The following is a 20198-nucleotide window of genomic DNA, read 5'->3' as shown; positions in this document are numbered from 1 at the left end:
CTTGAAGTAGTGAAGGAAAACCTTTTCATAAGTACTTTGATATGGCTTTCTTGTAAGGAGGAGAAGGATTAAAAAAAAAAAAAGCAGCTGTCACTGGAATTAATATTTTTGGGTTTCTTGGAAAATTGCTGTCTCAGGATAGACAGTGTGCGTTCTCTATCTGTTTTAAAAAGACATCTGCCTTTAATATGTAAACTACTTCATTCTGATGAATGTAATTGAGATGCTGAATAATTTATTTTAAAAGAACCCAAGCAAACATGGGGGTTTGATTGGTAGCATTTACCACATCTGAGACTGCATTAAGGTAGAGTAGGAAGAAGGTTGTTACCTGGAAAACAGCATGGGTTGTTATTTAAAAAATGGTGAAGCCATATGTTAACTAATTATACCTGCACTTGTACTAGAACTCCTTCCCCCCCATTCCCTCTGAATTTTTCAATGATTATTTCAAATATTTCTGATACATCTCTAATTTTCAAGCACACACAGTGAGATTGCTGCAAAGAGGGGTAGCCAGGTAAGGACAAGCAGAGACCTTTCTGCCTCTGACTTACCTGCCTTGTGCTAGCTGGCTGTTTGTGTCAGCAGTCTTCCTTAGTGGCGTCATCTCCTTTTCACCTCTTCTGACGTCTCTGCCATGTCTCTCTTCAATGGCATCCTTTCCTTTATCTTTTCCTTTATCTTATCCTATTTCCACCAAAACATGACACTAACTGAAGGTTTGTCATTCATTACAAATTTCAGGATATTTTTTTTTCCTTTTCCATTCTAATCTCTGATCATCTGTGAACATCTTGTTGCAGGTGCTGGTTCTACTCTGCTTAAATACTGCTTGTAACGGTATAGTCTAATTTGTGGTTGCTCCATAGGTACAGTTATATTGATAGTGGTGTGAAAAAGTGTTTAATCAGTGTGTTGAAAGGTACTGCCAAAGCAGTTGGACTCTGAATTCGATGCAAGCAGGAAAAGATAGTTTCGGTTAAGGCAGCCCTTTAGCCCTCAAATGATTTTTTGGCATTGTTCTTAAGTCACTTTACCCCAGCTAATCTGAATGCTGGCAAAGTAGTATTTCTGATGAACTTCAGAGTAAGAAGCTTAAAAGTGAAATAAGCTTCAAGTGCTTTTGTATTCAAAATTGCAGTCTTGGAGGGAGTGAAAAATACTGTATTAGGACTTCAGTTAAATGCAAAAGTTGGCTGTAGTACATGCACCAGTGCACTATCCTTATCAAGAGGTGAATTTTTTAAACAGAAGAATAAATTTAAATGTTATTGTTAAATGTTGGTGGAAAAGTGATTGAAATATAGTGTTTCTTCTTTTGGTAGACAGACATTCCTTGGGGACAAGTTGTGATCTGGAACATATTTTAAGTAGCTACATTTAAATTGCAAATAAAATGAGATTGCACTGATTTGACTGAACTGAATTGTTATTTATTTTACTGTTTAGTATTTGGTTACATATTACCAGTCTTTTGAGGTGTGAAATGTATTGTTATGTGTTAGGCCATATCCAATTTTCTCATACTTGTGAAATCCATTAATATGACAGGTGTCAAGTGAGCCTGAGCGTTGTGTTCTCTGAATGTAGCTGCTAGTCTTTGATTCATGTAGGTAGGTGCAAAATAAAGTTCTGAATCTGTATTATTCCATACAAATAAAATTCTTAACTGATTTTAACAGGTATCTTAACTGATAGAACAGTTTGGGGATATTTATGGCTAAAAGGAGGTGTGACTATTCAGGAATATGTCAGAGGATATGACACAGCGCTGTACGCTTCTGTCTAAATCACTTGAGTCTGATTGTTGAAGTTCTGGTAGGTTAAAATTTATTTGTAGGCTTGAGATTTTTGACCATCTAGCTATGGTTGTGAAAAAAACCTGAAAAAAAAAAAACCAAAACCAAAACTCCCCAAAGAAACCAAAGGCCAAAATGAAACCCTACCAAAACACCACCCCACTCTTGTTAGCTTGAAACTTGAAGTGTGTCGTTCTCATAGCTTTCTTGTTCACTCTCTGTAGTCCCCCTCATCTATGCCTATATATAATTTGTTAGAAACCACTGTGAAAAATAGCCTTGGTTCTCCCCTAATGAAATAATGGGGTAATGTACTGGAAAGATATGTAGGTTTCTTTGATATGCTGAGAAGAGCGTGGTGTTTCTTTTTTGTCTCATGAGACATGGCTTCTTGCATATCAGTTCAAGGCTAACAGATGTCTGAAAGTCAGACTGCTTTCATCACTAGTTTTCCCTTTGGAAGAGCAAAACAAAACTTTGCTCTGCTTTGGATAGACTTCAGCTAGTATAACTAAAGAATAAGGATTTCCCTCCCCCCGCCCCGGTCTCTTCACAGTCTTGGATGGGAAGGGATTTCTGGCATTCTGTTCCTTCCATGGTTTCCAATTTGGGGGTCTTTCTCCCTTACAAATAGCTCTCTAGGATGTGTCTGTGCAGCTGTTAGGGCTTATCAAGGCAGCAATAGAATAACCTTGTTATGACTCCAGTTTTATCATTTTTCTCGTTGCTGTTAAAGCTGGCAGAAGATGTTCTTGTAACTTAACTCAGCAGGTCACATCCATAAATGTAGAGAATAATTGCAATACACAGCACCCTCACAAAGAGGGGGTGCTAAGTAGAAAGGGTGGAGAAGCTCTATCTGCTTTGTCTTAGAGCTAAAAAACTTAAATTTGATAGCATATACAGATGCATTTTAAAATCTGTTTCCAGTAAACTTTCAGCATAACATATTTCATAAGTGGTCAGTGGAAAATGCTTTGAGTATTACTCAGTTTATGAAAACTACTATTGTATCTCTGCTTCATGGCTATCAAGAATCAAATCTGCTTTATGGTGAGCGAGAATCATTTCCAGAAAGTCAGGGTTTACTGGGACAACTGTAGTGGTGCCCAAGTTGTTATTTCTCAGTTTAACACCTCCTGAAACTTGTTCAGAGCTTAAGTAAGACGTCCTTCATATTAGTTACTGCCATCACCACCAGTATTTGTTTCAGACCAGAATGATCAAAGTTTGATGTCAGGTACTTTTTTTAGGGCTGTTGCACGTGGTTCAACATGTGGCTAGTTCTCACCAAGCGCAATTATTTCCTAATGTGAACAGATTTTATGGGAAAGTGTGCATGCTTGTACCTTGGAAATCCTGGTCATTTTTATCAGGAATCGTGTTTTGTTAATTATAGTTAGGCAATAAAGAGTTAGTTGCTTAATGACAAGTGTGAGTAGTGTTTGCTGTTGTGCTATACAAATAATAGTATGAATAATATTGTAAGCAGCCTATTGAACCTTTTAGGCTCCTTAAAATGGAACTAATCACTTACTAGACATTAATAAATCATTTATTAGCTTTCTATTGCCTTTCAAATATTAATATAAAAATACTTTAAAACTTTTTGTATTATAACCTGCTGGCTAAGGATTCTGAGCTGTTGATTTATTTAGGAATTATGGTTAACATTTAGAATACTGAACTAATAACTCTTATGACATTATTATAACCCTTTATTCTCAATAAAAGCTGCTTTTACCTTATCATATTTGTTGCAAAGCAGTAAACTTGACACGTAGATATTTTAATGTCAATCTTTGGAGTGAAACGGCATGTTTTTAGCTTGTAAATAGAGCCGTAGAAAGACAAGAGACCCACTAGTAGCTCTGTGAAGTACATTAAAATACAAGCTTCATGATGTCAGCTGCTCTACCGTAAGGGTATTATGCACATTACTGGTCTCTAGTACGTGCAGGGTAGCTTGTCTGCCCACCCAACATTCAGAACTGGGTAGTGCAGGATGGTGTTTATGGCAGTGTAGATGGTGTATCCCAAGCGCACGTTCTAGTATGTACATTGGAGCCATTAGTTTACTGCAAGGTTCTCAATTCAATAGGCAAAACAAGTAAATTTCACTTTTGTGAACTCTATGCACTTCTCAGAACTTTGAGTATGGTTTTCTCCTTAAGTTACTGTTCAGGCTTTCTCACAAGTGATAGGTTTTGACGTAAGGCAATACCAGAAACTACTTTAGATTGTTTCTTGGGGACAGATTAGCTTGAGCATGCCTGGAAGTCATCATATGAAAAGGGGAAATGAAGAATTGCTAATATATGTGAAGTTATCGTCAGTGTGATGGGTAACTGATGTTCTTGCTTTGCACTGTATTTCCAAAGTCATCACTTGTGTGTTTCTAGGCCAAGTTGTTCCTGTTACTGAAGCTTTACACCATTGTTTCCTTTATGCATAGGGGCGTACAGAGTTGTTTCATTTGAAACTTTTAAGTGCATGTGTAGGAAATGATTGACAAAATCAAAAATGGAAGGTTGCATGAGCAGGTCTGGACCCTCAGACCATAAGGCTGGAATTGCCCTTTTTTTTTTTTTTTTTTTTTTTTTTTGAAACATTGCGATGTCCTTATACTGTAAGCTAGAGTACCGGTTAGCTTTCATTATGGGCACAAATAGTGCAGGAAAATTGCAGTATTTCTCATTTTTCACATAGAAGAATTGAAGGATTCTTTAAAGAATCTATAGAAAATGGGAAATGCTTAGAATTGTGTGCTGGGTAAAAATAAATATTTTTAGAATGTAACCACTTTTAGCATTTAATTTCCTCCTTCTCTATTAATAGACATGTCTTTAAGAGTTAAATATGGTTTTTGGCCTTACTATTGGTCACCATTACTTTTGTGGACAGATATGAGTCAAACAGAAAATGAAAGGGATGGTTGATAAAACATAAATGTTTTTCCAGTCATCCTTTTCATGAATGCTGTCAGTTATAATAAAGATGAGCTCCATGCCACGCCTCTGAAGCAGATCCAATCAAGCAGACGTGATTTTACTAAGCTTTACCGAAATTTACTTGCTGGCGGTCATAATGGAGAAACTGCTTTGATGGCTCAGGCAGGTTTATTTGATCCATATTTGTTCTACATTTTGAAACAGATTTTGCAGAAGATGAGTATGTAGGTGTTAAGAAAAGATAATGGCACGCAGCTGCTGATGCTTTAGTGCAGAATCAATGTGCATTTTACTTCTATTTTAGGGGCTTTTACTGTTTTATTCTTTGTAGGAAATCCAAGATTTAAAAAAACTGTCAATAGGATGGTTATGAAATAAAATGAAAAAAACTCCTATTCTTCCTGTGTTCTGGCTGTTTTGCTACATACTGTTTTAATCAAATAAGTGTATTTTAGCAAGGCAGTTCACTTGCCTCTCATTACTTCAACTGCCAGTAACGTGTTTCAACAGTATCATTTGGACAAATGGTGTGTGTGTCCTGAAACACTTCTAACAGCTTCTCTCATCTTCTGACTGCTCAGTATTCACAAAGTACACAGCTAACAAAGTTTTCTACTAAAAGTGTCATGATTTGCTCTTAAATATCCTAGTCTTTCAGAAGCAGTCAGAAATATTTTCTAGCAGAAGAGATCCTATTTAAGATCTAGTATACAGCTGAAACTTTAATGAAAACTTTTTGTGGCTTATTTTCAGAAAAGATTAGGTCTGAATATTAGCTTAGGTTGTAGCCGTCTGTAATTTAAAGGGAAAATTAATCTACCTCTTTTCTAATTGAGTGAGACTTTCCAGACAGGTTATGTAAGAGCTAGTATGTTTTCCTGCTACGTACTTTTTTCAAAAAATTTGAGTTGTATATTGTGTAAGCAGACTAATTCTAATGCTTCAATAGAATGTTTAAGGAACTAGACATTTTTATAGTGATAACTCATAGATACTAAAACCCTAGGGCTGTTCCTGTGAACACTTATGTGATTTTTTTTTTTAAGAAGTCTCAGCATAATAGACTAGGCAGGTAGATCAACTTTATGATGTATTTTATTTGAAATTTGGAAGAATTTTAATCAGAAATGGCACAAAGGAATGTGATCTCAACATAACCTAGCATGTAACATACTATTACTGACCTAATTACTTGTTAAATCTAGCTTCTCATGGCACAACTGATTAGTAAAAATAATACAACTGGAAAGTGTTCCATAGGTGAGTTTTAGATCACCATATTAGTGAGTGGTTTCAAAGACTTAACGCTAAGTCTGAACCCATATGAAAACTGTAGTCTGAAAAATACAGGTGCTCTCTGAAGTATAGAACCACAGTACATTTCTGTTGATTCATCTTTAGGTATAATATAGTAGTGCTGTCAGGTAAGTCATATTCAGACAGGAGGAATAAAATACCTTTAGCTCTATTCTCCAGGTAACTCAAGGAAGAATTTTGAATTTGTGTTTAAGGAGAGGCCGAGGAAAATGAATGGAACAGCAAATAACTTGAGATACATGAAAATCCTTTCCGTTAGATTTTTTACTCCCTGTATCCTGCTTGTAATCAAAACACATCCATTAACTAAAGCAAAAGAATATTTACAGCAACTTTGTTCTCGGTGTTTTATGTGTATCTCTAATGTGGTCTTTGAACTCTGCATTAAAGCATAAACAAGTTTAATGAAAATAGTAGTGAAGAATTGAACGTTCTGATGAGAAGGTGCTTCTACATTAGCATGTTGATGGAGGGGACCCGAGCTGAAACAGCAGTTTGGAAATTTTACTTTAATTTCAAGTCAGGAGTTTTTATAGGGTTGATCATCCGTTGTGCTCTTGCTTTTTATCTGTTAATGGTCGTGGCCCTTCTGGCTTTTTGACTTGTAGAACACAACTGAATCTAATGTCGCTGTGGAGACCTTAGATGATGTACCTGAGCATGTGCTTAGGGGGCTTCCTGAGGACGTGAGGCTCTTCCCATCTGCTGTTGACAAGACACGGCTTGGTGAGTGCTACAACTGTGATAAAAAACAGAATGAAAATTTTTACACTAGCTCACGTAAATCACAGTTGCTGTGAGAGTTTGGTGCCCTCCTGTGCTGGGTAGAGATGATATTTGGTGCATTGATCTGGAATAATTTCTCCTGGAAAGAGTGGGCAGCTTCTAAGTTTCTCCAGCATCCCAAGATGATATTCCTAGAACATCAGAATTGGGGTCAAAGATGGACCAAGATGCAAGCAGATTAGGTTATGATAATACTGATGTGCTACTTCACTTTTTTTTTTTTTTTCACTTATAGCACTTTACCAGTCTTGTGTTTTGCAACTATCTTACCGTTGCCTCTTCAGAATGCTGCATCTCACTGTCCAATCCATATAAACAGTTTAATTTATAGGAACAGATTCAGTGCAGACTTTAAAGCTGCTCTGTGGAGCAAAGGTTTTATTCTGTAATATTTCCAAAATGCTTGGCTTCTTTTTTAACTAAGTTTAACATGGGAGAACTTTTGATGGAAGTCAGAATTGCAGATGGGATACTTGATGTTGAAAGCTGGTAGTTTGAGGAATAAGCCTGACGATAGATGCATTACTGTTAATAACAGGTTATAAGCTCCTTGGAGTAAGATTAATCTTTTCTAGTACGAACCTGATCTAGCATGGTCTGGATGAGAATGTTATGTTTAATTAGCAATTATTTGTCAATCTGTTCTTAGTTGTCGTGCTATAAAACGTGAAATACAGCAGTCCGTTTTCAGTTCCGTTAGATCTTGGCAATAAATTTGGGGGCAGATGCATGTATTTTAACCAATCGTAAATGTTATTCCTTCAAAATATACTACTAATTAGTTTCACAACTTTTGTGAGGTCTTCATTTGCCTGGCATTGTTTCAGAGAAAGCAAATATGTTTTTTGCTTTAATAACGTGTTTACTCAGCAAAACAGCTGAAATCTGGGATTGTACAACATAAAACCTGCAATGCACTTAAGGTATTTTGAATATCACCTGAAGGGCAGGAAAAATTGAGGTAATTTTTTGTCTTCAGAGCTACAGTAGCTCATGAGTAAAGAATGAAACAGGTAAATGCTTAAAACTTTAATGATTGAAGTGAGTTTTGGGGAGAGGATTGTTTGAATTCATTTTAGTAAACTCCCATTTCCTTATTGTGATCTTAATATTGTAGAATGCTCCCCAGTCTGAGACAGACACATGTAATGATCGTAAGAAATATGAATTGTAAGTAGAAGATTTGCTTGAGATAAGTTAGATGAGTTTTAACTACCGATGTGTGTCTCTTCAGGTGTCTGGGCAACAAAATCAATTTTAAAAGGCAAGAAGTTTGGACCATTTGTTGGTGACAAGAAAAAAAGATCTCAAGTTAAGAGCAATGTATACATGTGGGAGGTAAGAAACAGCTTGTAAATGGAAAGAGGTATCTGTCACTAGGTCAATGTATTGTATTTAGCCGTTAATTTTTCCAGAGATTTTAGAAATAGACGTGATGTGAAATAATTACCATCTATCTGTATCTACCATTACAGTTATAGACAATTGGGTTGAGCTTCCATTCTGAATTACAAAGCTTTAAACTATTGGTATTGTTTGAAATTGCTGTTTTAATTTTCTGATATACTGTCTCTGGATCAGACCTCTCCTTAGGAGTCTGTTGCTGATAAAGCTTTGCGTTCTTGGCTTGAACCTTCAGCGATATTCCTTCTGCAACTGAGTACTGTCAGCTGCTTGTGAAATTAGGGAAATTAGGAGGATATGGAATCTCTTAAGGAAACCACAGCACTCCTCTTCATCTAGCTCTTTGAAAACCAGATTTGTTATGGGAATTCGTTTTGCTTTTGGAGTTTTTTACAAAAGTTCTCAACTGGTGTGGTATTTCTTGTGCTGCTTGTGTTTGGGCTTGCCTTAAAGCAAATACTGTCTGGACAGCTGAATGGCTCTTTAAGCTCCACTGATAGTGGTAAGACTTTGGATATTATGTAAATTTCAAAATGAAGGTGCCTTAATCTGGAGCTGAATTCGTTCTACAGAGTCTTTAAGGCAGTTCATAACTACTTCCAAAGACTTCTTCAGTCTTTCGGAAGACACTTACAGCATATGGCTTTAGCAAAGAGAATGGCCAAGGCGGGGAGGGGTGGAGGAACTGTGGCATGGTGTGTTCTGGAACAGAACTTGCTATAGTGACTGATAGTAGTCATCGTTCTGGCCCCTGGCCTGCAAAAATTGAACTGCATAAAACAGTGGATGCACGTACAGAACCTATTGTTAACCCCTATCAGAGGAATTGATCTAGAACAACTTCCCATGAACGCAAATTCACGTCCAGGAAAGTAATAGTGTGTTCAAGTATAATGTTTGTTGCATCGAGCTAATTTTATCACAAACTCCGCTGCAGAAGGTATCTCTGATTTTGATCGGGTACAAGAACCCTTAGTGAGATTGAATCAGTCAAGTAAATTATTGACCTTGCAGTTGTTTTTCTCAGCGCTGGATTTTGAAAGTTCTCAGTGGTTACGTTTTAATATTTTTAAATATGTGTTGCAAAATGAGAGTTGCAAACAAGCTGTTACAAAGTTTCCTAGTTTGCAATGCAGGTGATAATGGGAACCCTTGCTAGGTTTCAAAATAGTCATGTGTTGGTTTAATGCTGATTTTAGAATTAAAAAAAAAAAAGCAGCTAAAATGAAACCACAGCAGTTGGCCCCATATGCTGATATCTGAAACCACTCCAGAAACTTCACTGTTAGAAAAATGGTTTGTAAAAGGATGGTGGTGTGTGGGAGTAGTTAGGTAGATGGACCTTCAGCGAGGAGAACAACCTTTTCCACAAGAATCCCATTTGTTTCTTTAGTGAAATTACCCCGAAGGCTTCTAAAAGCTGGCATCCCCAGACACCTCAAAATTATTAAAATTGACATGCTAGAGGATCATTCTGAAAAGGAGGGGGGTTTGTGTGTTGGTGTATGCCTGCTGCGTCTGAGGAGAGAAAGAGAGACCTGAACGTGCTTTCGTTTTCTGTCTGAGAAAAGCCACAGGTAGGAAGATAACGGCAAGTGACTGAAAACTGAGGGAAATGCCGTTTGCCGATTCAGAATGAGTGGCTCAGCTGTGCTGAGCACTCTTGGTCACGGTTTACAGGAATCACCTCCAGTCACAACACTATCTAGAGGAGTTGGAGCTGTTTCCTTTCTCACAGCGCACAAGGCCTTTAAACAAAATTACGTAAATTGGAAGCTTTAACTGAAAAGTAATAAAGTTTTTTGTTTTGTGCAAAAAACCATCATAAAGTAGTACAATAACCTAATAAAGTAATATAGAAAAAAATAATAAAGTGTTATGTTTTGCCACGTATTCCATATCTGCTAACTCTTCCACAGCATTGTTTGGCTTTTCTTCCATTTTACCCAGAAGGATTTCTTTTACAGTCTTGGTCTGTGAAGCTGTTTACGTTTTCACATTGCAAGGACTGGGTGTGCTGGTCAGCATTCTTTCAAAAGTCAGCTGATGAAATCAAGATGAATAGTTTAAGGGAGATGTTTTCTCTTTGCTTGGAAAGAAGCTAAGATAATTTTGGTATATTTATTGAAACTTTACCTTTATTGATAAAATTATCTTATTAAATGAACAGTGTATCAAGACAAATCAAATTTATTAAATGGATCTTGTTTTAAGCTGTTGTAGAAGCGTACTTGAAATTGAAAATGTAAAACAGTTGGAAAGACAGAATTACTTCTAAGTATCAGGAACAACAAAAAGCTACAACATTGCGTAGCAAAATGGGAAAGTTACAGCGAAATCGGCATTTTAGTTTATTGCTTATCTGCAGAGGTGCTAAGTGAAGGTTCTGGGAAGGGATGAGCTGGGGAGGCGGGGTTTTGAAAAGAGCTCTTCCAGGCAGAGGCTGATATTAATAGACTTGACCAAAAGGGAGAAAGCAAATAATAAGATTGCACATATTTTTCCTTTTTTGGCTTTTCTTAAAATCTGTGAGCTGCTCAATGCTTCTGATATCCTGTGTACCTGTTAGTGTCCCAGTGTTCCGAGACAAAGTAATGGAAGGATGGTAGTTCCAGTTGCCGAACAGTGGTGTGTTCTTTGGTTTGGAAAAAAAATGTATGGCATCTACTGATAGCTCTCCTTACAGGCATCTGACTTGGATTGTAATATGAAAGGTGGGAGCTGCATAACATGTCTTGAAAGAGAAGCAGCGTTGCCTGTTGTCAGAAAACACTGCAGATGTCAGTAACCTTGCTTTATTGCAAGCTGTCTTGAAATGCAGGAGTAGGCGTTAAAAATTTTTCTCCAAGAACAGAAACCAAAGAATTAATACAGGATCTTGGAACATGTAGAAATTTATTGACATGGTCAATTTTTTAAGATAATCTCAAGATTTCCGAAAGGTTAAGATTTTCTTTAATACCCTGAAGAAAGATTAAATATAAATGATGCTTTCCCTTATTGTTCCAAATGAAGCAAATGCTTCCAATTTTTATATACTTTTCCCAATTCATCAAATAGTAAAAATAAAGCTTCATTGGCTTTATATCTTAAATCCATAATTTTACTAAATGTAGAATCTAGAGAATGATTTTAGGCTTGCCAAACTGAAAAGAAAACACAAAATGTTTTACATGTTTTGGCTTTTCTCTGAAGGTTTTGGGCTCAAAAGCTTGCAGGCCAAAAGTTGTCTGTTATTTTGTTTCCCCGCCCCGTCCCCCCCCTCCCCCCCCCAGTTGGACCAATTCCACTAAAAAGGCTGCAGGAGGCCAGCATCACTCCCCTCCAGTACAGCCCTGCCTCTGCTCATATCCTTTATCTCTGTCCTTACGTGATGATTGCTACTTTGTGTAGCTTTGAAACGTGTCACGTTTTAGTGCACACACGCTTCAATCTTAACAGTTGTCCATTTGCTTAATGCCATTTTTGTCTCACAGGTGTATTACCCGAACTTGGGATGGATGTGTGTTGACGCAACTGATCCAAAGAAAGGGAACTGGCTCCGATATGTAAACTGGGCACGTTCAGGGAAGGAGCAAAATCTGTTTCCTCTAGAGATCAACAGGACCATATACTACAAAAGTTTAAAGGTATCAATGTCTGAAGAATCAGTTACTGCTCTATTACCTTTTATTATTAATACCTTTTATTCCCCTTTTTTCAAATACTATATTTTTACTATTTGTATTAAGCAGATTTTGAAACATTTTATGAAATATAATTAAAATATTGCAAATGCAACATTTCATTGGTCTAGATTCTTCTGTGCCAGTACAGTTGACCTTAAGATCCACTGTTAAAATACAAGATGTGTGTGAGCACTATGTCTGTCTTGTTGGTTAATTATTTGCTGCGGTACCAAATTTGATACGAACTAGAACGAAAAACTATAGCAGATTACATGAAATAGATGTTTTTATGTTTCTGTACATACTGAGATACTTTCTACTGAGGATGTTTTGCAGAAATCAGTTACTTTTAAGGCCTTTGTCTTATGGTTTTTGTATAACAAAGATTGGTGTCAAGATACTTTTATAGAAAGCTTCATGAAACAAATTTTCTTGATTTATTATAACCTTCCAGTTTTATTCAGGGAGTGGGGGGCAGGAAAAGGGGAGTAATTTCTGGGGCATTGTATCTCCCAAACCAAGAAAAAAATGGTTTAACTGTAAGTAATGGTAGTGTTAGAATATTGTGGCTATGTTATTTGGATCTCTGATCAAGAGCCTACTACCAGTGAGTATATATAGCTCAACTTTGGTTTTATTTTAAATGCTTTTGTAGTTTTTGGTTATACGCACCCTTGCTGTTATGCTGTAAGTAACCGATCTTCACTTAAAAGAATGAGTTGATATCATGCAGTTTTGAAGCTTATAGGGCAGTGTAGCAATATGTAAAACTGTTATCTTTTAGGTCACTCAAACTAGATTGAAACAAACAAAAAAACCAACCAAACTTCAAAACACTTTCTGTACGTTACAGTAGCTTTAGGCAACATTCAGGTAGAGGTTTGCTATTGCCAACCAGACTATTGACTTCAGTATGTGTTCGCTGAGGGCAAGCATTAAGACGGAAAACTGTAGCCAGCTTAGTTTTCTCTAGACCCTGTATCTTGGGTTGCCTCTGCCTGTGCCCACAGTCACGCTAGTTCATTAACTTAAGTGTGCTTTTGGAGTCACTCTGACATTTTAAATTTCTCTCTCATTGAATCTTTTCTGCAGCGATTTTTAGTCCTGATATTTGAAATATGTGACTGCCTGTCTTTTTGTTTTCTGATGGATAATATTGCACTTTGGAAAATGATTGTACCACTAAAAGAGGCTGAGCACTACTGACAGAATAACAAACACCTTGCCTCAGCATCTGAAATATCCTTTTGTTCCCTTGACTGTCTTCTCTTGCGAACTGATGAATTTTATCCTGGTAGGTCTTGCCAACAAGATCATGCTGCCAAGCAGCTCTTTCTGAAGACTATTGGATCAGCCTATAAGGATTGGTTTTATTGGTTTCAAAATCCGTCTGGGATTTGTTGCAGTGAGATTTTCAGTTTGGAATGCGAGGCTCTTCAAAGTGCCATCTTCAGCAGGGTTTATTTGCCCCTGCAGTAGTCACTTAGATATGCATGTGCTGTGCCTTTCCGCGTGTGCTGTGGCATTATTAGCTTCAGTTCAGTGTTAGCAACAACAGTCCCAGGCAAGCTTCTGGAAATTCATGTTGGTGTCAGTGCTGTATGCTAGTTGGAGGGAGCGTTACATCAGAAATGGGGTTACCTCCAGGCTGCCTCTCCACAAAGGTTTGCTGCTGTACCTCTTAGAGACCAGCGTAGAAGCAGCAGCTCTGAGCAGTTCTGCGTCTGGGTGCCACACACCGGGACCTGAGCTGGTATAGACCCACTGAGTTGTTTCTGCCATGTAGACTTAGTTCCAGGAATGCAGCGTGGACATGCTTGAACTAGTTCTGCACAAGCTAGGTTGGGATGGCTCGTATTAGTAACGCCAGCTTCATGCTGCTCAGGAGTAACCAAGCTGTTTCCAGGACCAGGTTAATCCAAGAAGCCTTGCACCCACGGTTCAGCGGTGTGCTCCTGCTCTTCCTTGATTGTCACTACCTCTGTGGCACAGGTGACTTGGCAGGTAATTTAAGAGGTGGCTGTAGAAATGCCTGACTTGCTTCGCTATGCAAAACTAGGTAATGCTGTAAAGTTTAACTTTGCTCCATATTGGGAGAAAAAAGCTCACAAATCTGTAACAGTGAATGTTTATTAAAAGCATGTACTGATGCTCCAATTATTTTTGAACCATATATTTCAATATACTTTATTTTCTTCTCCCACCTACTAGAGAAGTGATATGCAAGGAAAGTTCTGATCTTGCTAATCTGTGATGATTTTTGAAGTGAAAGCTTGACATGGAACTGGACAGTTTTTGCTACCATTAAATATTCAGCATCCAGTCAGCATACAGATAAAACAGGTCAAGATTTAGAAAGTTACACTCTGCTGTGTTTTTTTAATTGCACAAGTGGGCTATTCTTGTAGTTTAATAGGAATATTTTAAATCCAGTATTCTGCTTAATATCTTGTCTGTTCAAAGAATTTGAAAACCAAAGGAAGGCATTAAGAAAGCTTGTTCTGTCTAGTGTTCTGTAAACCTTTTTTTTCTTAAAGTGACAAATTTCACAGAATCCTCAAGGTTGGAAAAGACCTCTAGGACCATCAAATCCAACCATTGAATTTATAGCAACCAGGCTTTTAAAATAAAGTTAGTGTGAAGAAACGGGAGGTTAAGCTGCAAGTGACTGACAGCATGGGTAGGAGAAGTATAGTGTAGAAGAGGAGATTTCGAATGTGGTCTCAAGGGCAAGTTACTACAGTAAAGTGTTTAAAGGTTGTCTGTTGTATCAGTTTTTACTATCCTATGCCTTAGAAACTGCAGGGAAAATTAATACCTTGGAAAAAAATTGTGCTGTTTTCTGCTTTCTTTAGAAAATACGGTTGCTTGTATGTCTGCTTCTTTCTTAAAGGTTTGGGTTTGTCTTGCCTCTGTATCAGAGGTGGTGGTGTTCTTAGAGGGTCTATATCAGTCTTGGATTCCCATCACACCTTACTGACCACCGAGACAAAAGAAAGCATGTCATAAATAACATCTTAAACATCCTTCTCTTCCTGCGTATAATGTGTTCTGGTGAATACAGTGCCGTTTCAAAACTGTTGTAGATTTACCTGTATGTAGACATACCAGGTATGTGCGCATGGTTCCCTCCCGATCTTTATCGTAATTCATAGATTTAGGGGGATTCCATTTGGTGATAAATGAACAGCACAGTTTTTATTTAGCCCCCAAAGAGAATTAGAGTGGCTTGTATGTCATTTTGTTCTGCTTTACTTTGAAGCATTTAAAGTGTTGTCATAATTATTTGGGTTTTTTTCCCAAAGTTCTCTTCAGCTTTTTGAGGGTTTCTGATTTGTAAGTTAAACAGGCTGTTTTCCAAGCTTCATTGCTAAAATAAGCGTAGTCCAAATTTGCTTGGTGTAAAAGAACCTCAAAAGTGCACAGAGCTTTAACTTCCCTGTTCTCTGCTGCAAATGAATTGTAATAGGATAGAACTTTTAAGTGAGCACAAGCAAATTATTTTTCTCTTCCATCTTCTCGTCATCTTTACTGAAGGACTGAGGATATTTGTAGGCTGCTTTGCATATGCCTTCCCCAGGATGCATATATGAGAGTTGTGATATTTCGATGAAACAGCTTAATCTCGTTACGGGGTTTCAGCAGTTTTCCTGCCTCTCCTCATGAAATGAGCCAGTTGAATAATGTTACTCTGCACATAGTACAGGACCTTGTAATTCTTGAAGTAAAATTGCAGTGAAAGCTCAGTTTCAAAGTTTGAGTTTCAATAAGCTTGGCTGTGAAACTGTCCTTGACTGAGGTGAAATTAATTTGGTTGTGGAAGAAGGTTTTGTCAAACAGGTTTATAATAACTGAAGAACCTCCCTGTTACACGGGAACGCAGTGTAATGTAGGGTTATATGGAGTGAAAAACGCACACAAGTGTTAATGCCACAGACTGTCTGTGTGGGTACATTTCGGGGGATAAGGCCACATCCAGATGCAAAAGCACAGGCTCACAGCAAAATGCAGTGTCTGCGGTGACAAATATGTACTCCAGTAAGGTCAGACAGGCAAATGCCTATCTCAGTCTGTGCAAGGCACATTGCAGTGCTTGTGTGTGTGCAATGAATCGAATTTTAGACAATCTGTGCTAGAACCTCTTCGGATGTAACTTGCTAGGACATTACTCTTGAAAATAACACATTTTGAAATCACTTCAAACTTTTTGAACAGAAAACATTTGGATTAAGGAGTGCGAAACGTTGTATAAAGCACCGAAAGGCATGTGGGAGTTATTAACCTAATGAGCCTTTCCAAAATTCATACCTTTTTTTAACTAGGTTATCCCAACCTGACACTACTACGCAGCAATCTGTAGGTGATTGTTTAGAGGAGGTTGATTTTCAGGGTTGTTATTAGAGGGTGTCGTCAGTAAGAGATGGCCATTCTAGTGTCAGAGCGTAGCGGTGGAAGTGGCACTTGGTCAGCGTAGTCCTGTTCTCGCCCCTATTGCTAGTGCGGGAGCCATTTTAATTGTCTGCTTTTGAGACTGCTGCTGCATCTCATTTCAGAGGTACAAGGTTGGAGGGCTTGATTTAGATTCTAGAGTAGTTACACCAAAATAAATTCATCAAGTCAAGTGTTAGTTCCAGCCATGCAGTTAACAAATTACATGCCTGTTATCATCCTGCATTTGCATTGCCTAAAATTTTTGCCAGCTCTCTTCTCCAAGCTTGTATATTGTTTAGATGATAAGTTGTTTGCATCAGACAGCTCTTCTGCATTCCTTGCTGATTGACAGCTGCAAAATGGGACCATGCAAATAGGTTTACCACTATTTATCCTATCAGGCCCCCAGAACTGTTAAGGAAGCCAAACCGTAGGCTTTGCTTATAACTTAACATAGTTGTTGGGATCTTGCATCTCTTGTTGTTCCAGTGTCTGGGGGTATAAAGATAACTATCACCTTTATCAAGTGCTTTGAGACCTTCTTAAAAAAAAAAAAAAAAAAAAAGTGCTTTAGAAGACGCAAGTATTACTATTGTTCTGGATACAAAATTTCCCTTTGGCTTCAGACTTGAAATAATAGTCTAAGGATGCCCTTTGCTCTAACGTAATGGCTCTAAAAATAGTACCTTACCTCCACAAGCCCAATGTTCATTAAGCCCTGGAAAAAGGGGGCTTATAGTTAAAGGCAGGCATTTAAGTTGATTTTTCTTGATTTTTGGGTAGAATGCTTTAGGAAACGGAGAGATAATGAGGAAGGCTTAAAAAATAGGTAGGAATACACCTCTAGTCTGCAAACTTGGGGACTTACTAGTTTGAGTCTGCTAATATTGTAAGGAGCAAGTGAGATCGTCGGAGAGACTAGCACTGACCGGTTCGGTGAGGGTGCTGGGAACACGCGCAGCAATCGCAGCCGTGCCTGCTGACTGATCCGGCCTTGCCCGTGCCGTTTTCCTGATTGGATCAAACACTGTAGAAATAGTCGGTTTGGAATGGCGACCGACTCTTTCATCGTTGCGGTTAAGGGGATCTGTTAAAGATGTAGTGACTACCTGTTTTCCTCTGTATTCCCTTTAACTCACCGCAACAGTCTTTCCCGGTATCTTTAGATTTTGTTCCAAGTTGCAGCTTTAGCGGGTGACTGAACGGTTTTACTCGTTATTTAATGCTTTGTGCAAGGTAGGTGCAGTTAGCTGGGTTACATCGCTCCCTGGAAGGAGTTAAACCGTAAATAGGAATAAACACGGGGGATTCGTTGCCGTGAGTCCAGCCTGCGCGGGGTCCGGTCAATGCCACCAGTTGAGGCGACGCAAAATTGAAGTTTCAAATCTGTTATAATGATTGGGTATAATGGTGTAACTAATTAACACCGCTGGCGGAAGCGGCCGGTGTCTGGGCGGCGGGGCACGCTCGCTGCGGTCGGGAGGCGGCGGGGGGTGTGTGTGGGGGGGGGGGGGTGCTGGGGCGCTGCCTGCCCGCGGGCACCGGCCCCCCGGTCCTGCGGGGCTCCGCTGCGGGCCCGGGCCGCGGGGCGGGGGGGCGGCGCGCCCTCCGGCCGGCAGGGGGCGCTGTAGGCGCCGCCCTTGGCGCGCGCGCGGGGCAGCCGCGGGCTGCGCGGGGCACCGCCGTCGGCGCCGCCGCGGCCGCTCCCCGCCCCGCGGCCCTCCGCCAACAAACCGCCGCCTGATTGGCGCCTCGCTTCTCTCTTCTCTCCCGGCAGCCAATCGCGCCCGGCGAGGAGCTGTTGGTGTGGTACAATGGGGAGGACGACCCGGAGATAGCCGCCGCTATTGAGGAAGAGCGAGCCAGCGCCCGGAGCCGGCGGCACTCCCCGAAAGCCAGGAAAGGTAGGGCCCTCCCCGCCCCGCCGCCCCCGGCCCTCCCCGCCGCGCCGCCCCCGCGCCCCGCGCGGTCGGCCATGGCGGCGGGGACAGGGGGGCGACCCGAAAACTTTTGCCGGGTGGGCGGCGGCGGCCGCCGTGACCTTCCCCCGCCGCCGCCGCCGCCCGCGGAGCCGGCGGGAGGGAGGGGACGGCCTGGGGCGGGGGGGGGGTGGGGTGGGGGGTGCGTGAGGCGGAACATGGAAGTTGCGGTGTCTCCCGGGCCGCCTGGAAAAGTTGGCCGGGGCGGCGTTGAGAGGCGCCGGTCTGTTTTCCACAACCGGGAGGGGGGTGGGGGGGTGAAAAACACGTTTCCGTGCGAGCGGCCGGCGGCCGGGGGCGGCTTCCCGGGGCTCGCCGTGGGCCGGGGAGCGGCGCCGGCTCCGCGCAAGCGGGGGGGCCGGCCGTGTCAGCCCGCCCGAGCCGCCCGCGGGCGCGGGGGCCGCCGGCGTTCGCAGGCAGCGTTTAACGAGCGCCGCGTCGCCGAGGAGCGGGGCCGTGCTGCCGCGGGGAGCGCGGGCTGCTCCAGCCCGGCGCCGGCGCCGAGGGGAGAGTAAGGCTTTGTTGATTTCTATGGTTTTTAATTTCTTGCTATTTTTAGGGCACTTGTGATCTTGTTGGTTATGAAATTTTGCAGGCAGCCCGAGTGAGTACTTTGGGCTGACTTTGGCGGAGGAGAAAGGATGGGAAAAGAATTTCGGGGGGGTGTGGTGGTGGTGGTATATACACGTTAGTCTATCTAAATGTGCACGTCAAACCAGGCATCCATTATTTTTTTCCGTGATTAATTCGGCAGCAATATTTCTTAGAGTGCGTGTGCCTCCACGCGTGGCCTTATATAACTGACATTTTGACTACTGTTTTCGGCCAAAATCGCAACAGAAGCTAGCACTTACAGGGAGTGAATATAAAAAAAGGAAGTATTTACAGTTGTAGCACAAGGGTGTCGACTCCTCTTGTAGGTGAATATGTGTATTTTGGAATTCTCTGAAGGTTGCCACCGAACCAAAGAAAGGAGATAATATTTTAAATGGCATCGTTATAAATTTTTTTAACTTAAAACTCGGGGCCTGATCTTACTTGTATCGTGGTTGACTGTGGAACTCGCATCGGGAACAAGCTCAAATATTTAAGGGAACAGTTATTATGTACAGTTTTTGTATTTTAGAGCTTGAGGAGGGGGGCTGGGAGAAAGAAGTGGTGCAACACAATTGGTTGTTCTTTTGAGCAGTAATTTGTAGGTTCAGCTAATACAAACTGAAATTCAAGCACTGATTTCTATTTTGCTGCCTGTAATGAAAAGCACATTTAGCACGTACATAAGCAACGCTTGGTAAATTAGAGGCTGTATTATGCTTTTTCCTAAATGTGCATTATCTTAGCAAATAGAATTTGTGTGCCTGTGATTTACCTGAAAGGCTAGAAAAACAACTTAAAAGAATTTGATTATATTATAAATCAGAGAAGCCAGACAGAATAATTTCTAAGGTAATTTTTCATGGCAGAGAAGTTTTATTTGCATTTGTGAAGTTATAGATAAAAATATCAGTAAACTAATTTGGTGGTTCCTGGGTTTTGGTTTTGTGCTATTTTGTAGGTTTAAAGTTTTAACTGTTATGGGTTTTACAGATTTCAGACTGTCATAATTAGGAACCACAGGTCTTTCCCATTTTACAAAAATAAGTGCCTTACCATGGCTCACAAATATTAGAAAACCCAAACAAACAAACACCATCCCCCCCCCCCCCCAAACCCCAACAAACCCAAAAAAAGCAAACAAAACCACAAAAACCCCCAACAAAAAACCCCAACCCTAAAACAATATAGATGAAGCATTTGAGAATAACCAAGAATACTTTACCTATGGAATTATGCTCTTGTATCATGAAGCAGAAAGACAAA

The 20198-nt window shown here is 40.2% G+C and overlaps 1 protein-coding gene across 4 annotated transcripts in view; it reads left to right on the top strand.

The window, feature by feature from the left end:
• Window positions 1-20198, top strand: part of PRDM2 (PR/SET domain 2) — a 76392-nt gene that overhangs the window by 10025 nt on the left and 46169 nt on the right. For all 4 annotated transcript variants that reach the window (XM_075113667.1, XM_075113665.1, XM_075113669.1 and 1 more), the window contains exons 3-6: window positions 6679-6796; window positions 8091-8194; window positions 11737-11889; window positions 18137-18263. In XM_075113667.1, coding sequence (XP_074969768.1) covers window positions 6679-6796; window positions 8091-8194; window positions 11737-11889; window positions 18137-18263 — 502 coding nt within the window. The remainder of the gene's footprint in view (window positions 1-6678; window positions 6797-8090; window positions 8195-11736; window positions 11890-18136; window positions 18264-20198) is intronic.

The sequence above is a fragment of the Phalacrocorax aristotelis genome, chromosome 19, assembly GCF_949628215.1.
Source record: "Phalacrocorax aristotelis chromosome 19, bGulAri2.1, whole genome shotgun sequence".
Taxonomy (NCBI): Eukaryota; Metazoa; Chordata; class Aves; order Suliformes; family Phalacrocoracidae; genus Phalacrocorax; species Phalacrocorax aristotelis.
This window is presented reverse-complemented; position numbering and strand designations above follow the sequence as displayed.